Source organism: Stylophora pistillata, chromosome 2, assembly GCF_964205215.1.
Source record: "Stylophora pistillata chromosome 2, jaStyPist1.2, whole genome shotgun sequence".
Taxonomy (NCBI): Eukaryota; Metazoa; Cnidaria; class Anthozoa; order Scleractinia; family Pocilloporidae; genus Stylophora; species Stylophora pistillata.
This window is the reverse complement of record NC_142520.1, coordinates 10460334-10480279: the sequence shown is the minus strand read 5'-3', so window position 1 is coordinate 10480279 and position 19946 is coordinate 10460334. Positions and strand designations below refer to the sequence as shown.

The 19946-nt window shown below is 39.0% G+C and overlaps 1 protein-coding gene and 2 pseudogenes across 1 annotated transcript; 1 reads left to right on the top strand and 2 right to left on the bottom strand.

Moving 5' to 3' along the window:
- Positions 1-5128: 5128 nt before the first annotated feature.
- Positions 5129-6757, bottom strand: LOC148737071 (uncharacterized; annotated as a pseudogene).
- A 1737-nt stretch (positions 6758-8494) lies between these two features.
- LOC148737070 (uncharacterized) lies at positions 8495-9859 on the bottom strand (annotated as a pseudogene).
- Positions 9860-11655: 1796 nt separating this feature from the next.
- Positions 11656-19946, top strand: LOC148737069 (uncharacterized). The gene is made up of 2 exons (XM_088747788.1): positions 11656-12052; positions 18216-19946. Exons 1-2 carry the CDS (start codon positions 11761-11763, stop codon positions 18560-18562), a joined length of 639 nt encoding a protein of 212 aa, XP_088603914.1. The 5' UTR covers positions 11656-11760; the 3' UTR covers positions 18563-19946.

Genomic DNA, 19946 nt, shown 5'->3' with positions numbered 1-19946 from the left:
CAATGCTATGTTGATGACACCAAGCTTCTGTTATCCTTTGCATTCTACGAGGAGGAGGGGCCAGATATAAAATAAATCAGGATCGGCTTAAAATACGGAACTGGTGCTTTAATAACCAGCAAGTTTTGAACCCCGGACAAGACGAAACTAATGCTCTTTGGAAGCAAACAAAACAATGCAAAATTGAATGATGATTTTAATCTGTCCCTTTTCGGGAAAGATCTTGTACCTGCAACAACCGCTAAAGACCTCGGTGTAATTATGGATCCAAACTTAACTTTCGGAAATCATATTCTAGAAACAGTTTCTTCGTGCATGTCACGTTTAGCTCAGATCAATAGAGTTAGACAATCTTTTGACAAACAGTCCTTAATTATCATTATAAACTTACTTGTTGTTATCTTTGCGGCCCATTTTATTAAAAAAAAAACCTGCCTTTAAAGAACGTGCCGTTAAAGAACTGCTTTACCGTGATTGGGAATACAGCGATCCATACCAGGACTACAACATACGTAACAAGCGACTTCAAAATCTAAAAGCACCGGGAATAAGTTACGTGATATTACGTAACGAAACAACCAGAAATGAAAATAACGAAACGGAATTAAAATGATAGCCACACTTGTTTTCGGTAAACTATTTTATTGCTCATGCGTTTGGAGTAATACTTCTCAAACAAATTTAAAATTGTTACAGACAGTCCAGAATTTTGCCTGCCGCATAGTAAGTGAAAGAAGGAAATACGATAACGTGTCCCCAACTTTAAAGGAACTACGCTGGCTGCCAGTGAAGGAGCATCTTTACTACCGTGATGCCGTAATGTCATTTAAGTGTTTAACTGGATGTGCTCCTGGATATTTATCTACAGAATTCATTAGTGTGACGTCACAAATCGTAGAACGCGAAGTTATCAAATGCTTAACATACCTCGCTTTAGAACAGCAAGTGGCCAAAGGACCATTTTGTATAGAGCAGTTACTTTATGGAATTCCTTATCTAACGATCTTCAACTTTGTGAATCGGTTAATGTGTTTAAACGCCACCCTAGGTCTCGCCTCTGAGGTACCCTTAGCACTTCCGCTATTTAAGTCATTTAAGTCATCGCTCTATTTTAAGTCTAATATATAATGTTTAGCTTAATTTTATAATTAATTTCTACCTTAATTGTGTTGCCTCTGAAAATCCTTTTTGGGGAAGTGCCAAATATTGATTGTGCGTAAACTGCTCTCCGCTGTCTCGAAATGTTCAGAAGGGGATTGCGTGACAGACAGACACACAAGTCCTGGGCCACAATATTGCAAATGAAAGTGTCTTTTACCAGAAACACTATCACTCTTCCTCTAAATTAATTATTTTTTTCGTTTGGGAAGTTGAATATGCACGAATACTTTAGGGGGGAGCTTTTCCCTCTATTGGCCCCCCTCCTCTTTTTCATTCCACTGATCTGTTGACATTTTACAGGTTTCATCAAATAAGCTTTCAACGCTTATCTAATCAGGGGTCTGTAATTTTTTAACTTCTTGACTAGTGCAGGAACCTGAGTTGTGTATTCGCTTCAAAAGCCGCAGCCGTTGACTACCCTCCGCTGATCTAAATGTTCTGTAAGGATTGCGTGACAAGCGGCAAGGGCACGCGTCTTTATCTTAAACACTAGCACTCTTCCTTCATATTCAATACTATTTGTTTGGGAACCTTAAAATTATACTTGAATGCTTGTGGGGGATTTTTTTTCCACTGAGTTTACCCCCTCTTCTTTTTCATTCCTGTTTACAAGCGTCTTGGAATCTTGTCGAAACATCAAGCGCTTAGCTCGCAATAACTGATACGATCACTGTGGCTCTTACGATATACATAGATAAAATGAACTTCTTCCCGTGTGACACACAATCAGAGTACTTCTGCGTCGATTATCTGTACCACGGTACGCTTTTACACAGTTGTGTATATGTAATGGCAATCTGTGGCGACTCTGAACTTGTTGGAGGGCCTTGTGGATGCAGTGGTGTAACCCGACAAATGCTTTTTGCGAGGCGATAAAACATGCAGAAGAAAGGTCGAGTCACCTGAAGTTATACGACTGCCTTGATTCAACTTTGAAAACGGAGGCACATTTACTTCTCACCAGGGCAGTTAACATCTCAATATTTTTCACGATTTCTTATTAATTCTGTTGACGTTATGTAGTGTATAAACAATAAGATAACTCGAGAAGCTACCTAACGATGGTTATTGAAGGCCTTGTGCATGTAATTTTGCTTCAGTTTTCTATTCCCGAGTTTTTATATTTCCCTTATTCATTAATAATAGTATGAGAAAACTAAGTTGTTGACCGCGGTGACGACAGCGGATAAAGGCATGCTTTTAGTTATTACAAGCATTTTCATACGCGAGTCCCCCAAAAAACGTTCAAGCATAATTCAACGTTCCCAAAAAATAATACTGAATATAAAGGAAGAGTGCCACTGTTTGTGGTAAAGATCTCCCTGTCACGTAATCCTTACTGGACATTTCGAGACAGCGGAGGACAGTTCACGGCAGCGAATACACAAACAACATTTGGCGCTGATGCACGGTAGGTACAAATTTATAAATAATACTCAAATCAAAGTGTAAATATGGCAAACATTTATTTTACGGTTTGTATCCGTCCTCGGCCGCTTCGAACTAGACCCTGTTACATTTTGGCTTATTTTGTTTCGAAAATAACCGCTAAAGTTTTAAATCTCAGTTAGGCTGAGCAGCAGAAACGACAAATGTTGAACAAAGTTAACTTTTTATTCAGTTTGGTAACGATATTTCGCTCCCAAAGTGGTCTGTTATCTTTTCCACGTGCGCATTGTGGATTTTTCACCTCCAATTGCGTGACAAGTATTGGTGCGTTTTGACCTCTGAGTCACTTTTGCTTGGGGTCCTAAAATTTCGTAGTTTCAGTAACCCAAAAAAATTTATTTGAGTTATTTGAAGAAGAAACATTGTTCTTTTGCTGGATTAACTTGATATAACCCCATGCCATGTACCAAGGTGCGATTTAACCCTCTCAATTTTTCCATTTTCTTGTCCGCCAAAATGAGCGAAATCGGGAAAAACCAAAAACTCCCCAAAAATTTTGATTGTAACGGAATCGAACAAAGAACACTTCAGACTGTTTATAAATACCTGTTCTTTTCATTAGGAAAATATTTGGTCACATTTACTGTTTTGTTTGTTTTCAAGCGACGTTCAGATGATGGTTGTCTAAACCTCGTGAAGGTGACGTGAGAGTCGCAAAACCGATTTTGCCACCGTTCGCGAAAAATAAAAATGCAATTCAACTCAAAGGTTTTTTTTTTTTCTAGAAATAGTTCATCCAGACCTATATTCTGGCAAGGTTTGGAGATTTTTTTTTATTTTTTCATATTGCACACCTCCGTGCGATATTTACTAACGGCTGCTCTTAAGCAGGTAAGGAATAGTCCTGACTGTAAACAATTTTCTATTGGTGGAAAATCAACAATCCATGCATTATTCTGTCTCGTGCATTTAATACTGATGTTTCCTGATTGTCTTGGGAATTATATCCAAATATTTATTTTGCAGAGTTTAGTAAAGGATTTGATACAGTTCATCATAGTAAGTTACAACTTGAGCTTAAACATCTGGGTGTGAGCCATGTCTTAATTAGTCAAATGGATCTATCCTTTCCTTACCAGCAGATCTCAGATAGTTACTTGGTGGGGTCTTATCCGCCCCAGTCTATCCTCATAACCGGGTATCCCCCAATGGACAAAGCTAGCCCCTATCCTTTTCGCTAACTTGGTTGAGAAGCTGGATGACAATTAGCATCTGCGCACTAAGTATGTGGATGACACAACAGTGTTTGAGTGAATATCCAGAAGTAGCCGAAGGCATCTTTCGTTCGTTTTTCAGGTCATTGTGGTTATAATACTAGCAGAGGTATACGCTTAAATCCCAAGAGGTTCAAAGAGATGATTTTTAATTTTCTTGAATACCAACCTATGGTTCCAGATACCATTAATATACTAGGTAATGACATAGAAAGAGTCTCAAGTTATCAGTTCCAAGAGGCATATAAGTCTAATGACCTTAAGTGGCATCTGCATGTTGAGTATATTATTTGAAGAGCTAACAAAAGGCTGCATGCCTTGAGATTTTCTAAGAAGTCAGAGCCCTATCATAATGACCTAGTGTAGATACATTGTTCATTAATCAGATCTCTTAGTGAACATGCATCACCTATGTACATATCTTATTGAAGCCGTTCAGAGGAGGGCATTGAAGATTATCTTTCCAGATAATGGTTATGAGGAATCCTTTGTTTTATCTTCCCTCCCAACCCTAAGTCAGCGCAGGGATCTTGCCTGCATCAGGTTTTTCAAGGCCCTTGACACGACGAAATATCAAGGATCCGTAATCGGAAACGTGAAAGAGATTTGTGAAACCGTTGCGGAAACATGACAGGTAACACGTGTATCCGCTGGCGGTTTGGTGACGTTTACTCGTGTTTCCGTTGCTGCGGTAACAACGGAACCGAATCACTTTTTTACATGTTACCGTCAGGTTTCAGTTGAAGGAAACAAATCTTTCTGCATATGTAACTTCATGTTCACAAGTGCGGAAACACATGGTAACGTTCCGGAAATATGAATTTTTTATATTTCTGTCAGACCGAAACGTTCACGGAAATACAAGGTTACATTTCGGAAACATATTTTCCTCTTGTTTCTGCTGCTGAATTCAGACTTGGAGGGGAGGAATTACAGTGTTCTGTTTCAGAAACGCTTCTTTTTTGTTTCCGCGTGCGCAGTAGTGTTTTTTTCTTTTTCATTATTACAGGACAGGTTAATATGTTGTGATCGTGCGTTTTTCTATAACCCATACCAGACTTATACCGTTCATTTGCGAAATCTGTGCTTCATTAATATTATGTAAAATCACACATATACTTCAGTCGATGGATCGGTGACACATAATTGATTTTTGTTATTTAAAAAGTACATCGTCTTCGAATGTCGTCCTCGTTAATTGAGCAAAATGTGCCTACAATTCCTTTCTTAACAAATGAACATCAAAAAAAATTTTGCAGCTAGTATATAGAAAATGTCAAATATGCTGAAAAAGATGTCTCGACTTAGTCGCTGCGGACAGCCCAAAGCAGGCCGTTAGTTGGGTGAGGGCGTGATCAGGCGTGATGATTCATCCTCAGTCCGGTTGACACGTGCACTTGTACGGCGTTGCTTCTCATTTAGTGCGGCAAAATACGCCTCATCCAGTATCACTTTAATGTTCCTCAGTTTTCTCCTCTCCCATGAAAGTATTCTGACTTTTCGTGGTGTTGGGCCACCCCTTGGTTCTACTGCCTCTTCTTCGCAGCTTTCTTCCGACGACATATAATGTAATGCGTCTGGGGAAGACAGAATTTCTCGTGCCCTTTTCTTGTCTCCATCAAACAGCACTGTTGAGTTGTCCAGAGTATACAGTCGTCGAGAAATTTTCTAAAGGGAATAAAAGATCGAGGCAAGTGAGAGCCTTGTCAGAGCACTGTCGAGAAGTCAAATAATTGCCAAAGTTGCCATAACTGCCATTTCAGTGACACAAAAAGCTCGATTATGATCTTGCTAAGATTGAAATAGATGAAAGACACAAAAATCAGCCACTTAGCTCAAGCTTTGGAAGAAAACCATGTTGACATTGTAGCAGTTAAACAGCTATTAAGCAACTGATTTAATACACGCGCAGAGTTGTTACCAAGAAAAAATAAGAACGGTATTAATCATATTTTCTCTTGTTGTACTGGATTTAACTGACTTGTCCCAAAACATAAGAGACAAAGTAGTAACCGTTAACAATCTGGCCTTATATAATTGATGTAAAATACTTACCCTCTTGAAACTATTGCCTCGCTTGACTCGCCGTCGGTGCTTCTTAAAGCTGTTGTTTGCTTTCCTTATTTATCATCTCGTATAGATCTCCAATGCTGATGAACCGCAACTAATTTAAAACAAATAGATTATGTTAGTTGACGAAGCATGCTCTCGACACGAATTGGTAGAAATTACTCGGAGAAAAATTGGTTGCCGCCCAACATTATTTATTCACCGATAGCACTTAACAGCTTTGGCAGTTTTTGACACGCTTTAAAATTTGACTTGTGTTCAAATATAGATTCAACCGTTTCAACCCTTCAATCTATTTTTGAAACAACATTTTTTTATATTGCTACATTAAACCAGCAATCTCGCCGAGACATACCATACGTGTAGTCTAGGGCGAATCAAGATTTGAATGGATGAATTTTACTTGTTATGACGCTAATTTGACCAAAGCCTACAAGCAGTCTCTCTTTTGCTCCAAAGAACGCTAGTGAGGACAAATAAGAAAATAAGTAAAAGTACTGGCAGAGTTTAGCTGGCGCCCGAAAGATGTGTAACGCACATTTTCGATATTTTCACCTTCACTGCCCCGGATTTTAGAGTAAAGAGACTGCTCGTAATCTATTTTGACCCAATTGTCTGAGAGGCTCGATTGCCTGTACATAGTACCTTCAAAACGGCTCTTATAGAAAAATAGCAACATAAATTCGATATGGCCAGCTGGTATCTTATTGGAGGAAGTTCCACTGCTCTTGTTTAAAAAGTTATGATAGAGGCTTACCTTTGATGGTTGACTTCCTCCACTTCTTCTTACCCTAAACTGCCTGTACTTCAATTAAGAGTTTCTTGGCCAAGGCTTGATTTGATGAACCATCGAAACTACACATACAATAGAGAAAAAGGAGAGGATTATGAATAAAGAAACGATAGCAAGAAAGGTAAGTATTAAAATGATTGTCCAAAAGATGCACAGGCTGCGATGAAAAAGTCATTCACATCTGCATAGAGCTAGACGAGTCAAATTAATCATTAACCAAACAAGTAAGAGAAAAAAGAAAAATATAAAGACAGCTTTTGAGCAGCAGTTAACAAATTGTCCTAAAGCAGATCTAGACAGACTAGAGTTGAGAAACATTTCTTCAAAGCCCTGAAAACTTTTTAACTATAAAGAATTGCGATTAGGTGGACAAGTTTAAAAAATTAAAAACCATCTTGGTTAAAGGTTCAAGACAAATGCTACGACGTTTCGACGTTCGCTTAGCGTCACTATCAAGTCAATAATGATTGTTATTTCTGTGTAAGTTTAAATAAAAATTGACTTGACTTAACTTGAATGAGTGAAATGAGAACGAATAAAAATATGAAAGAATTCCAAGGAGACACAGATAACAAGATGAAAATATGCGTGCTTTACATATTTAAATAGAGAACTTAAGTACCAGGCTATTTTGCGACGGCGACGGCGACGGCGACCGGAAGTGACTTTTTGTTCCGTTAGGCGTTCTGGAGTTGTCTTGTCAAGTCGCCTTCGTTTCGCGCGAACGTGAGAACCTTCATTTTGGCGTTGTATTCCGAACGTGAGTATTTTTCCCTCGCTAGCTTGTTTCAAACTTGTTTTAACATTTCATTTTGCTCTTGTTACCTTTTTAAAATTATTTTCTTTCATGTTGTTCAAATTGTATACTCAAACATAGATAAACACACAGACATCTTCATTTCTCGTAGCTTTGAGCAAAAAGATGTCGGCGCCCGCCCCCGATGGAAAGCCAAAGTAAGCTTAACTATTGCGTCTTTCGAAGACATTTCAACGGAAAATATTTTTATGTTTATCTTAATAAGTTTACATTTTTCCTCGACCCTCAGTCAAATAGATGAATTGTTCTGTTTTGCTTTTAGAGCTATGGAGTGGACTCAAGATCATAAAGCTATTTTGCCTCGAGAAATCCTGGAGAGCGATTTGTTTTCATTCAAACAAGGAAGTGTTGCCTGGGGAGCAAGGTGGGAATCGATTACAGAAAAGTTAAATCAAGTGAAGACACTCTGTTTTCATTTCAAAGATAAGAGGGCAGTAAGAGACCGATGGTTTCTTCTCCAGAAGAAGTATAACGCTATGATGCATCAAGAAGAAACTGCAAGTGGAATATCCATGGACGACCTGTCTAAAATAGATGTTTTGCTTAAAAGAACTCGTCGGGAAAGAAGAAAGCTTAAACAAAGTTGGCGATGCTCAGTCAAGAAAGCAGAAAGAAGATAAAAGCAAGGTAGAGGACATAAGGCAGAAAGCTTTAGAGCGATACAGCGAAACGAAAAAGCGCAAGTCAACAGAGAATGGCAATGAATGCGAGGAGAAACCAAAGCGCCAAAGGAGAAGAGCTCGCACTGAACCACTAGTTGAATTCATGCAAGAGAAAGTCAAGACTGAGCGAGAATTACGACAACAAGAGCTGGATCTAAGAGGACTAGAGCTAGAGCAGAATCAGCAGGCGATGGTGACTGTCACACAGCAATAAAAACAAACAAATCAAGCCATTCTGTCGGTTATTCAAAAGCTTCTTTAGAAGAAAGAATGACATTTTCCCTAAGTATGAATATGTACATTCAGTATTTATTTGTTTCGGCGAAAAGACAGGTATTTGTTGAAATCGATGTCTTATTATTTACTTGCGTTTTGTGAATTGGAAAAAAAACGAAGTTCATTCATTGTTATTGTTACAAGTTTGATCACCTCTGCATTGTTGACCACCAGGAAGAATTCAAGTACTTAATGAATTTATGTATAATTAAAATGGCCTTCGTTTCTGCTCGGTTTATAAAAGAGAATTTATCTAAAATAATATTGCAATGAAAGAGGGTCTAGACCGAAAAACTCTGAGGCTTTGTTTCCATATAGGCAGGTAACAGTATTATTAAGAAGTGCACATGCAAGATACATTTTTCCCACTGAACTCATTCCAATTTTCAGGTTTTTCTTAAAATCCAAAAACTTGAAGTCATAATTGATGTCACCAAAGAGCCACTCCACAGTTACTCTAACAGAGCTCATGTCAAAATTGTATTGTTCCAACATCGGTGTTAGGACACCATGGCGAAATGGGGCCTGTAGGTGTACTCACAGCGGATAGGCGGGATCACCAAAAACACTCATGGGTTAGCCAGTTGGGGAAAATGCATTCCTTTCCAATTCCTGGAGAAGATTGGAATCTACCAACATGCTTGCATCATGTTTTCTCCCCTCTGTATACCAAGACGGATAAATAAAGTTAATAAATTAAAGAAACTTTATGTGGCAGCTTATATTCATGGCATCCCAGTGAACATAACTTACCGACAGGCCCATACGTATTTCCATTGAGTCCATTTGGTAAAGCGACGGACTGAAACCTGAGGGAATGTACCCGTTTATGGCCATTGTACACTATTGTTTGGTGTTGGCCTGGGCGAGAAATTGGTCTGACTGTTGCATCAATAAACCCAAAGCAGTTGCTGAGAGGTGCACCCTTTGCATGAGTAACATCTGCATACTCCTGTAGCATTGGTGGAATCAATTTATCAAAATTCCATTGTGAAATAGGATGACTATGGCTCAAAAAAATATGATCCATCATTGTATTGGTAATCATACTTATTTCAGGAACTGGTCTTGCGAAACGATGAATCATGTCTGAATAGCGACATGGATACGAGAAGCGCTTCAGAAGCATACTAAGCCCTTCAGTTTGGTCACACGTTGTTCTTTGTGGACAGCGTATAGTGTCTGGTAATTGAAGGACATTTCCCAATAACGTTATGTCCTGTTTACCCAGTCTGAACTCTGCTAAACACTCTGATTCATCCATCTGATCGAAATCAAACTTAAGGTAGGAGCTGTAAGGGATTTCTAGATTCTTGGAACTGTAACTTTCTTACAAGGTCAAAAATTCTTCGTCACTGATGATTTTACTATCGTACAAAAAAAGAAGTAGGTGTCTCGTCTCACTGAAGGATGACATGAAACTGCGGTGCATGCCTTTGAAATATGACTCATTAAGGATTATTCATCACATTGCACGCAGCGCCCGTGGGCAAGATGGAGCAAATCCTGCGTTCTAATTGGCTACTCGAGCAGGCAAGATGGGCCCATCTTGCCCGCTCAGGATTGCCCGCATTGATCCCGCGCATGAAAAAAAAGAGAATAAGAACTACGTTCGTAACTCTTGGAAAATTTCGGCAACGGAAAGGCAAAAAGCGGCAGAAGATAGTCAAAACAAAGAAAATAGAAGCAGTTCTCGTGAGTTTGTTGTGCAACAAACACAGTTGGCTTTCTTTCCCAGCTCTCGAAGGAAAAAGGTCATTCTTAACTCGTAATAAAGCGAAATCTTTTGTAATATAATAAATCCTTTATTAAACAAGCTTGTCCGGTCAAGATGGCTGGATTTTAGCCTTGCTCCTTTTCAAAATTTTATGCACTTCGACTTCGTCTCGGTCTATAAAAATGCAAAGAAAGAACTCGGCCAATATCCAGCCATTTTGACCTCACGCTTGGTTGATAACCCATATATAAATTATTCACACATGAGAAATTGCTCAAATATTATCAGTGCTATTTATATCATTGTTATAGTGTGTACATACTGCACTGTAATTCAGCTCTGCCTACAAAAGAGTTGATTAAGCATATCTATCTGTCTATCTATCTATCTATCTATCTATCTGTCTATCCACTTCTCTTTGTCTTCTTTCCTTTAATCTACATACCAGTATGTTAATATCGTCTCAAGCAATAGCTTAGAAATTTAACCTTGCTTTACCACAAGAAGAAAATCCAATGAAACTGAAAATTTTTCAAAACATAAGAATTCAGCTGTTTTTTACCTTACTAAACCGAATTCTCATAGGGATCGATAATTCCTAATTTCTAAACTCGATGACGTCACGTGAAAAGCAAGAATTAAATCCCCTGGTTCAATAGCCCCGGACGCTAAATCAAAATTTTACGGTTTGCTCTACTCTCGACTTTTTTGACGAAGAATGGCTGGATATCATCAGTTACTCGTCAGCACTGAAGCGGAAATGTGAATTAATGCAATAGCGCCTGGAGAAGCCCAAAGGAAGGGGAGAAAGGGCTTAAACTAGCCCAGCAGCATTGATAAATCTCGCTTTCCCGATTTAAAGAAGCAATAAGTTAGAAATCCAAGAGTAGCATTTTTAGAGGATGGGTTTATCTATAATTCAAACTTAAGAAGGAAAAGTTTAAAGAAGTATATTAGTAACCTTTGGACTGAAATGAGGAAAAGAGGGACAGTTTTAGTTGAAGGCCTATTTCAACAGCGATCTCTTTCAACAAAGAAGATCGACACAACATTTCAATCACAATCAGATGCGATGCTTGATAAAACTTTCGGGGAAAAATATTTTCGTGACTAGCGGGTACACGTCCATAGAGAGACAAAGAATTGAATAAAAGATCAAATAAAGAAAAGTTGAATATTAAATAACTTAATGATTGCAATAATGGTGAGTAGTTTTAACAAGATTTTAACCGTTTTAACAAGATTTTAACCGTTTTAACAAGATTTTAACCGTTCCATGTCCTTTTTGTAGATGCAAATTTACCTCTAATGAAAGAAAAAAGCTAAAACAATTATGGTTATAGTGATGTAGATAACTTAACTCTCCCCTTTCAGCTTTCAAGGCCGTTTTTACAAACCTCAACGCCAGTGGAAGAATTGGTCCAACAACGCTAGGCAGTCATTACACAGGACGGGATTATGACGGGCAAGTCACACTGTCCAGAGGAGTTCAACATTGGACTGTGCCGTACACTGGTGACTACAGAATAGAAGCAATAGCAGCTGCAGGAGGGTACGATATACGCGCTAACAGTATTCAGTACCGCGGAAGAGGAGCAAGAATGATTGGAACGTTCCGCTTCAACAAGGGTGAAGTCATTGAAATACTTGTTGGTCAAGAAGGAGGAATAAACACGCACTCTTACTCTTCTGGAGGTGGTGGAGGAACGTTTGTGGTGAGAGGAGCCAACAAACCTTTGATAATAGCTGGAGGCGGAGGAGGGGTAGATAGAGCTCGGTCAAGACATGAAGGATGTGACGCCAGCACAAACACAACAGGGAATCCTGGATACAAATCATGGTCAGGGGGGAGCAATGGACATGGTGCACAGACTGCTGATGATGGATGGTCAGGTTAGGGTATATCGTGATGATTCCTTTCATCTCAGCTTTTCATTTAATGTTATATCATAATCATATGATAATGTGCGCTCTAATTAGCTTATAATTTATGAAAATGGATGGGTGATAGAGATGGTTCAGGCTGACTTCATTGGCGGCCAAAATTTCACATCGAATTTACCCGCAAGTTTCAAAACTTTGAAGATTGTTTTCCCTTTAACCTTTTGGAGCTATATTTGAAAAGAAAATGTGCTAAAAAGATAATCATTTCTAAAAACAATGGGGGCATGTAACTCTTCAAAGCGACGGAATTAGTTTTGGAGTCGACAAGACTTTCTATATGCCAAACGCGATGTGTGAATGTGGCTGAAAACAAAACTGAGTTTTTTTACTTCAATTGAGGCTTCGCGACGTTGGGGTGAATGTTAGTTTGAAGAGTTGCTACACGTATGTCCCAAAAGTGTTGTTGAATGGATGATTTTCCTTTGAAATCGTACAATTTTTAAGATTTTCAACACAAAGCGACGCAATTTCCGATCGTCAATTCTAGTAACCAACAATTCAAGGAGGTGAATCTATCACACGGGACTCGTCATTTTAGGAAATTTCCGCTTAGTATTCTGAACGGCCGGTATTATTTTTAGTGTCGCATTGATAACTCCGAACGCTCCCGCTTGCGCTTCAAGCCACTCCTCTCTTTTACTCTCCACACTCTCCGCGTGCACCATAGCTCGAAATATGCATCGGAGGCACATAAATCTTTAATAAATCTCGGATAAAATATGAATATCCCGAGATAAATAAAAACATGTGCGATGCGCTGAAATATACATATGTGAAAAATAGAACTTGCTACGTATTTATAAAAGATCATGTCTAAAAATTAAACTATGTAGTTTTAATCTATAAACAATCAACAACATCTATGTTACTTCTCACATAAACAGTAATTCCGCCTTTTTCCCTCAAAACCACTCTTGACCAGTTCCTTTCCCGTCTGAATATGTTGTAGATCTGTATGCTAACAATAGATTCAGGTTTATCTGGCTCAAGGTGTATTTCGGAGGCGACGCAAACATCAATATTGTTCTTCTTTAAATGGTCTTGAGTGTACAGCCTCTCTAAACCGGTTCTTTGTTTTAGTTGGGTTACAAATGTTCGTAAATAAACATTTTGAAACAGCAAACTCGCATTTCGGGCTTTGCTGACTTGTTGATGAGGTCGATTGTCTGGTGTTTAAAATAAGGAAATGGTCTCTCTGTACATGCTTAGCCGTGGTGTTTGGGTGTCGCTGAGTGATTAGTCTGCAGAGCAGGCGTTCTAGTAAAGTTTGGGCGAAAATTAGACCGCGCGAAAAATGGAGCGAGAAGAAAAATTAGGAGGTGGGGGGAGGGGGAGAGGAGAGAAGGGAACACCTGCCAGCACTTATTGATGTTTTCAAATACGTCTCCAGATGATTATTGTGCATTCCGAAATTTGAGATTCGAGAAAGCAATCACGGAACGGCATATTTCCAGCGGAATTAAAGGTTAACACACGTGGAACAATGTCAAATACAAATAATAACACGAGCGTTCATGGAATCAAAGGCGAAAGATTATTGTGGATTTTGTAATTGTTGTTTTCGAGTTAAATTCGGAAAACCAAGGACAGGAAAGTCTTCTTTCTTATCCTTCGAAAATATATTTAAGGCATCGACACGTACAGTTATAAATTTAGGACAACTTTATAACTTTATAAAGAATAAAACAATCAAGATTTCAACCCCATCTAAGTGTGTAAAGGAAGGGGCAAAAATACCTTTAACGAGCCCTTCTTGGCGAAGATCGAAAGCTGCCAAACTAAAAAGTCTTTCGCGCAGTCATGCCAGGACCAAACAGCAATTCGAACTACGAGAGCTCTGCTTCTCCCATTATAATTTGGCTTCATGCTCCTGCTTTGATGCCCAAAGAATTCTCTTTGGACACTTGGTCCTCTAGAATACTTTTCAAAGAAAGAACAACGATTACAGTACAGTTTTTCGTTAGCATCTCCTTCCTCACGGCTACGCGCAGTTGGAATATAAGGATTTTACCAAAGCCAGTCGGCAAAACAGCTAGTAAATAGCCCTTATAGACAAGTTGCCTCAAACTGTGTACTTGTTGAAGTTTGAGATCAAATCGAAATTCAGTAAACGACTCCTGATAAATCCAAAGAAATGTTTAGGGCCCTCGTGGGGTCTTGTACGAAGGATTCGGCTATTTTAAAACTGCTCCAATGGTTGTGTAATGTAGCGAAATTGATGTCTGTCAATCAGACTAAACACGAAAAGCCAATCAGAATCGTTCGTTCGTCCGCGAATGAGTGTTTGAAAACAACAATAAAGGCTGGCAGGCGTTCCCTTCTCTCCTCTCCCCCTCCCCCCACCTCCTAATTTTTCCCCTCCCTCCATTTTTCGCGCGTTATATTTTTCGCCCAAACTTTACTAGAACGCCTGCTCTGCAGCCTACTGAGTGATGACCACTGGTATCCGATAAGCTTTCGTGTTGTTAAAATTAATGCGTCTTTACAATCCTCAGTTTCTTGAGATTTTCAGAATGCCATGTAATCATTTCATAAAATGTAACGTTTCATAATTTGGTCGGCAAGGTCATGATGGATGGTCGTCTAGAAGGGTCTCAATAGAGGGGGATAAGGTGATGTTGATGGTTGACGGTTGACAGTTGAATTATTTAGGTCATTTTAGGATTGACGGTTAATTTTATGGAATGTTGTTTATCAAACGGACTAAACGCACGAATTTGGCAGTAAATTTTCATAATGACCCGTTTGTAAAGAACTGTTAATTCATGAGACCTTTTATTGATAAATGACTAACGTTTTACGACACCGAAGTGTTTCCAAACCAGAGGCCAGTTCTGTCGCTAACCAGTTCTACTTGCAAATAGAATTTAAAGGACTTCCATAAATGTATTTCTTTGATATATCAAAAATTTTATTATAAAAAATAGAACTTGACCCTAATTATGGCAGCCGCATGGTTCTCAATGAAGGATATCTGAGACATTTGACGGCTAACATTGGTTTGCTTATTTGGCAGCTGACGGTAAAAATATTGCGCTTTTGGCGCGAGGTTATGACGCACGGGCCGAATGCGGCGCGGTCCGTGCTACGATTCATGATTGTAAGCCAAATATCTTCCCGTCTAGCCTGATCAAACAGGATTAACCACCTCAAAAATTTGGTTTCACATTAGAAGGAAGCGATGCACGAGCCACACTGAACAATCACGATAAAGATCCTGCAGGAAAAACTTTTTTATTTGTTTTTTCGTGTCAGAACAAGAAACCCACAGTTCATTAACCCGTCCGACCCTGCACACGTCAACTTTCACTTTGATTTTTAATGGGGATACGCCCGCCATTAAACATATGTGAAAAATAGAACTTGCAGCGTGTTTATAAAAGATCATATCTAAAAACTAAACTGTGTAGTTGTAATATATAAACATGAACAACATCCAGGTTACTTCTCACATAAACAGCAATTCCGCCTCTTTTACCACAAAACCACTCTTGACCAGTTCCTGTCCCGTCTGAATATGTTCTAGATCGGTATGTTCACAATTGATTCAGGTTTATCTGGCTCAAGGTGTGTTTAGGAGGCTACGCAAACATCAATATCGTTCTTATTTAAATGATCTTCGAGTGTAAAGCCGCTATAAACTGGTTCTTTCTTTTAGTCGGGCTACAAATGTTTGTAAATAAAAATTTTGGAACAGAAAACTAGTCGCATTTCGGGCTTTACTGACTTTGTGTAGATGATATCGATTGTCTGGTGTTCAAAATCAAGCAGCGGTCTCGTTGTAGAGGCTTAGCCGTAGTGTTTGGCAGTGTCTCTCTGAGTGATGACGACTGGCATGGTATCCAATCTATAAGTATTTGACGGTTGATTGTTAATTAGTTTAGTTTAGTTTATTGAGATTTGCCACTGAAAAATACAATTTACAAGTAAATACATGAACAGAGACACGCAATGAATAAACATAATTATAATGGCAGGACTACAGGGCGAGTACCAATTGACATTTGTCACCTTACAAAATACAAATAATAGAAAAATATGGGTTACATATGCACTTATGTAATTTGTCTACAGTATAAAATAATTTGCCGACCAACTGCGACACTTATTTAGGGCGGAGTATAAAGCATGAGCTTTTCTGTATAAAACCGCTTAACTAAGGATTTAAAGTTATGTAAAGAGCTCGTTTGCTTAATGTTGCTCGGTAAATCGTTCCATAATTTAATTGTGCGAGGAAAGAAAGAGTTTGTAAAATACCGCTGAGTACGAGTAAATAAATGGCGGATGTTTGCAGGATGATGACGTCGGGTTGGGTATGTATGGTTGGCAGGAGGTAGAAGATGGTCAAAACTAGCGTTGATAAGACCTGACCTAATTTTGCATAAAGTGACAAGATCATGGACGTCTCTTCTGAATTCAAGCGGCAGTAGGCTAAGAGTTTTCAGTCTCGTAGTGTAGCTGGTAATCCTATCTGGGTGATTTAGTATGAATTTAGTAGCCCGTCGTTGTATATTTTCGATTAGCCTACGATGCTTTGCTGTGTAAGGAGACCATACAGAGGGTACGTACTCGACGATTGGGCGAACTGGGGCAGTGTACATCATTTTCAGAGTTGATACGTTAACAATGTCTCTGCCGCATACACGCTTTACAAGACCAAGAACTTTGTTACACCTGGCACATATTTCTTCGATGTGCGTCGTCCATGATAGTAGAGTAGTGACAGTCACGCCTAAATCCTTGGTGTCAGCAGGCGAGTCCAAGGTCTGGCCGTCTAAATGGTATGTATGCTTCTCTCTTTGGCGCGAGGTTCTCTTTGACATGTGTAGAACTTTACATTTGTTAGTGCTGAAAGACATACCGTTGTCGTCACACCAAGTTTTGGAGTTGTCCAAGTCAGCTTACAGGAGGGAGGCGCATCTATTGGAAACAAGAGGGTGATATAGCTTGCTATCGTCCGCAAAGAGGCCAAGTTTACTTCCGTAAGTAATGGGGCACGACATGTCATTATTGAAGACCAAAAATAAAAGCGGACCCAGGATGGAGCCCTAGGGTACTCCTGATGTGACTGGGAGCCAGTCTGAGGATATGTCGTCAACAACAACTCGTTGGTATCTGTCAGAAAGATAGCTTGAGAACCACAACAAAACTGGACCGGATATACCAAGGAGCTGAAGGGTCGAGAGGAGTAGCCTGTGTGGAACCTTATCAAATGCCTTTGACAGGTCAAAATGGATTACGTCCACTTCTTGGCTATTGGTTAGTTTGTCTAAAATATCGTGATACACATCAAGTGGTTGCGTTATTGTGGATTTTCCTGGCTGGAATCTATGCTGGAGTTGGTGAAGAAAGGACGATAAATGAGGGTAGCAGTGATTAAACACGCATCGTTCCATAACTTTGGAGACAATGCATAAAAGAGAAATTGGCGTGTAATTCTCCGTTAGTGTAGGATCGCCCTTTTTAAAGACGGGTGCAATGTTCGCGCGCTTCCAATTTCCTGGAAAAGAGCCCGTAGACAGCGACATGTTGAACAGCCTGCATAATGAAGGGGCAATTTCAGCAGCAGTATGTTTTAGGAGTGAGCCATGGATGTCATCTTGTTCGCCTGCCTCACTTGGATCAATATTCGACAAATTCTCCATCACTTCAGCAACTGTAAGCATAACATATTTTGGAATGTCGTTTAGAAAAGGAACTAAACGCGAATTTGGCTGTAGACTTTTAGGATGACGCGTTTGTAAAGAACTGTTAGTCTATTACACCTTTTATTGATAACTGACCAATGTTTTACGACACCGGAAGTGTTTCCAAACCGGAAGTCAGCTCTATCGCTAACAAGTTTTACTTGCGAATAGAAGTTAAAGGACTTACATAAATGTATTTTTGTGATGATCAAAAATTTTATTCATAAAAAAATGGAACTTGATCCCAATTAATGCAATCGTATGATTCTTATGTAAGGATATCCGAGACATTTGACGGCTAATATTGGCTTGCTTATTTGACGGTTGACGGCAAAAAATCCAAAAATCGAATGGGTTAGCATCCCATTTAAATATAGTTTCGCTTCTGTTTATGAAACTCCTAAAATATATTCATTATATTTCAGGTGGTGGTGGTGGCGGGTTTTACTCCAGTGGAAGAAGTGGAAAGAATTTTAATGGAATAAAAGGATGGGGTGGAGAAGGTGGTAAGGGATATATTCGTGGAGGGGTGGGTGGAAGAGCCAAGATTAACGATGTCGATGGTGGGTTTGGTGGAGGTGGTGGAGCTCATGGACAGGGAGGAGGAGCTGGAGGAGGAGGAGGAGGGTACTCTGGGGGAAGCAGCGGAAATGGTGCTTATGATAGCTGTGGGGGTGGGGGAGGCTCTTACAACGATGGAAACAACCAGGACAATGAATGTTGTTACAACAACGCTGGTCATGGTCAAGTGACTATTACATTCCTGGAGTAAAAAAGTTTATCTAATATGATAATGGCACTTAGTATTGAGCTTTCATTGATTGGCATTCTAATCGACTAATAACACTCAGTTAAAGTGCCAAATAAAGAGTAAATTTTTTTTTTTAACCTTCTGTGAAACCCAAAAGTCACGCATCTTATTTTTCATTTGATTTACTTTTAGCCATCATTTCTTTCGGTCATCTATTACATTAACTGAGCTCGGTGCTTTTTTTATTGTTGAAAAGTACAAATAGGGTTCTAAAACTTGAGATAATGAAGGTAATTTTTTTCAGAAGTCGAGTCTCACTCGTTATACTTTTTTACAAGGGTCTTAAGGAAAGGTCACAATATCGCAAAGACCAATTATCACATTGTACAACATAAAACGATGAGAAATAATTCCAGATGATTATATCTTCTGGAAGCCTAGGATCGAGTTTTGCCTGTTTTTTCAAATCAATCCTTTGATACGAGTCTTCACTGACCTTCTTTTACCGATGTTCAGTGAGATCAGTGAAGGTTTTGAGATCAAACAGTAAAGACGCCTATTACACTGTAAAAGTCTGGAGTCAGTATGGCTTTTCGAACGCAGCACTAATCTTAACATTGAGAATGTGCCGTCAAATGATGAAGACTAGCATGAGGGGATAATGACACGCACGATTTTGTCAAAGTTGAGATCCCTCCCGAGCCCTTTGGGGAAGGAATCGTTTGAAAACTCGTATAACAACCGGAAAATTCAATGAGTTGCTACGTCAACATTGTACATTTGCGTGTGAAATTGTAAATTAAGGACCAGAATTAAGTAGGAAGTATTCACAAGTATTTCATTGAACGACAGTTGTTAAAAAGTATTGCTAGTTTCGTAAAAAAAAGGTCCTTTCACTGTGTGAGGTATACATATTGCTTAATTATTTGAATGACGGAATAATATTCCCTATCTCTCTGTAATAATAATTTATATCATACGCTTTGACAGTCTGTTCTGAATTTAAGAAACACATGGTATGTATTTGGTAGAAGTACTTGTGATAACAGAAAGATGTCATTGCCATCGGCGAAAAAGGTGTCTGTTTGACCTATAATCTTTCCGTTGAATACTGAATTGTTTTAGCACACCTATCAAGCAATTGCAATAAAGACCACGGGCTCTTACAGGGAGCTAGTAACATTTGGAAAAGAAACATTTTCTTATAAAGATCTTGAAATAGAAGATAAGTGTCAAAAGGGTTTTATGAAATGGCAGCAATGTCTGTGGTGGGACATTACTTACATTTACTATTAAGGAATATATTGTTAAATAAGCAAACGTGACGTTAAAACTTTCATTCAAAGCTGTTGCTATTAATTAATTCTGGAAACTTAGTGCAAAGCTATTAATAAAAAAAAAAGCT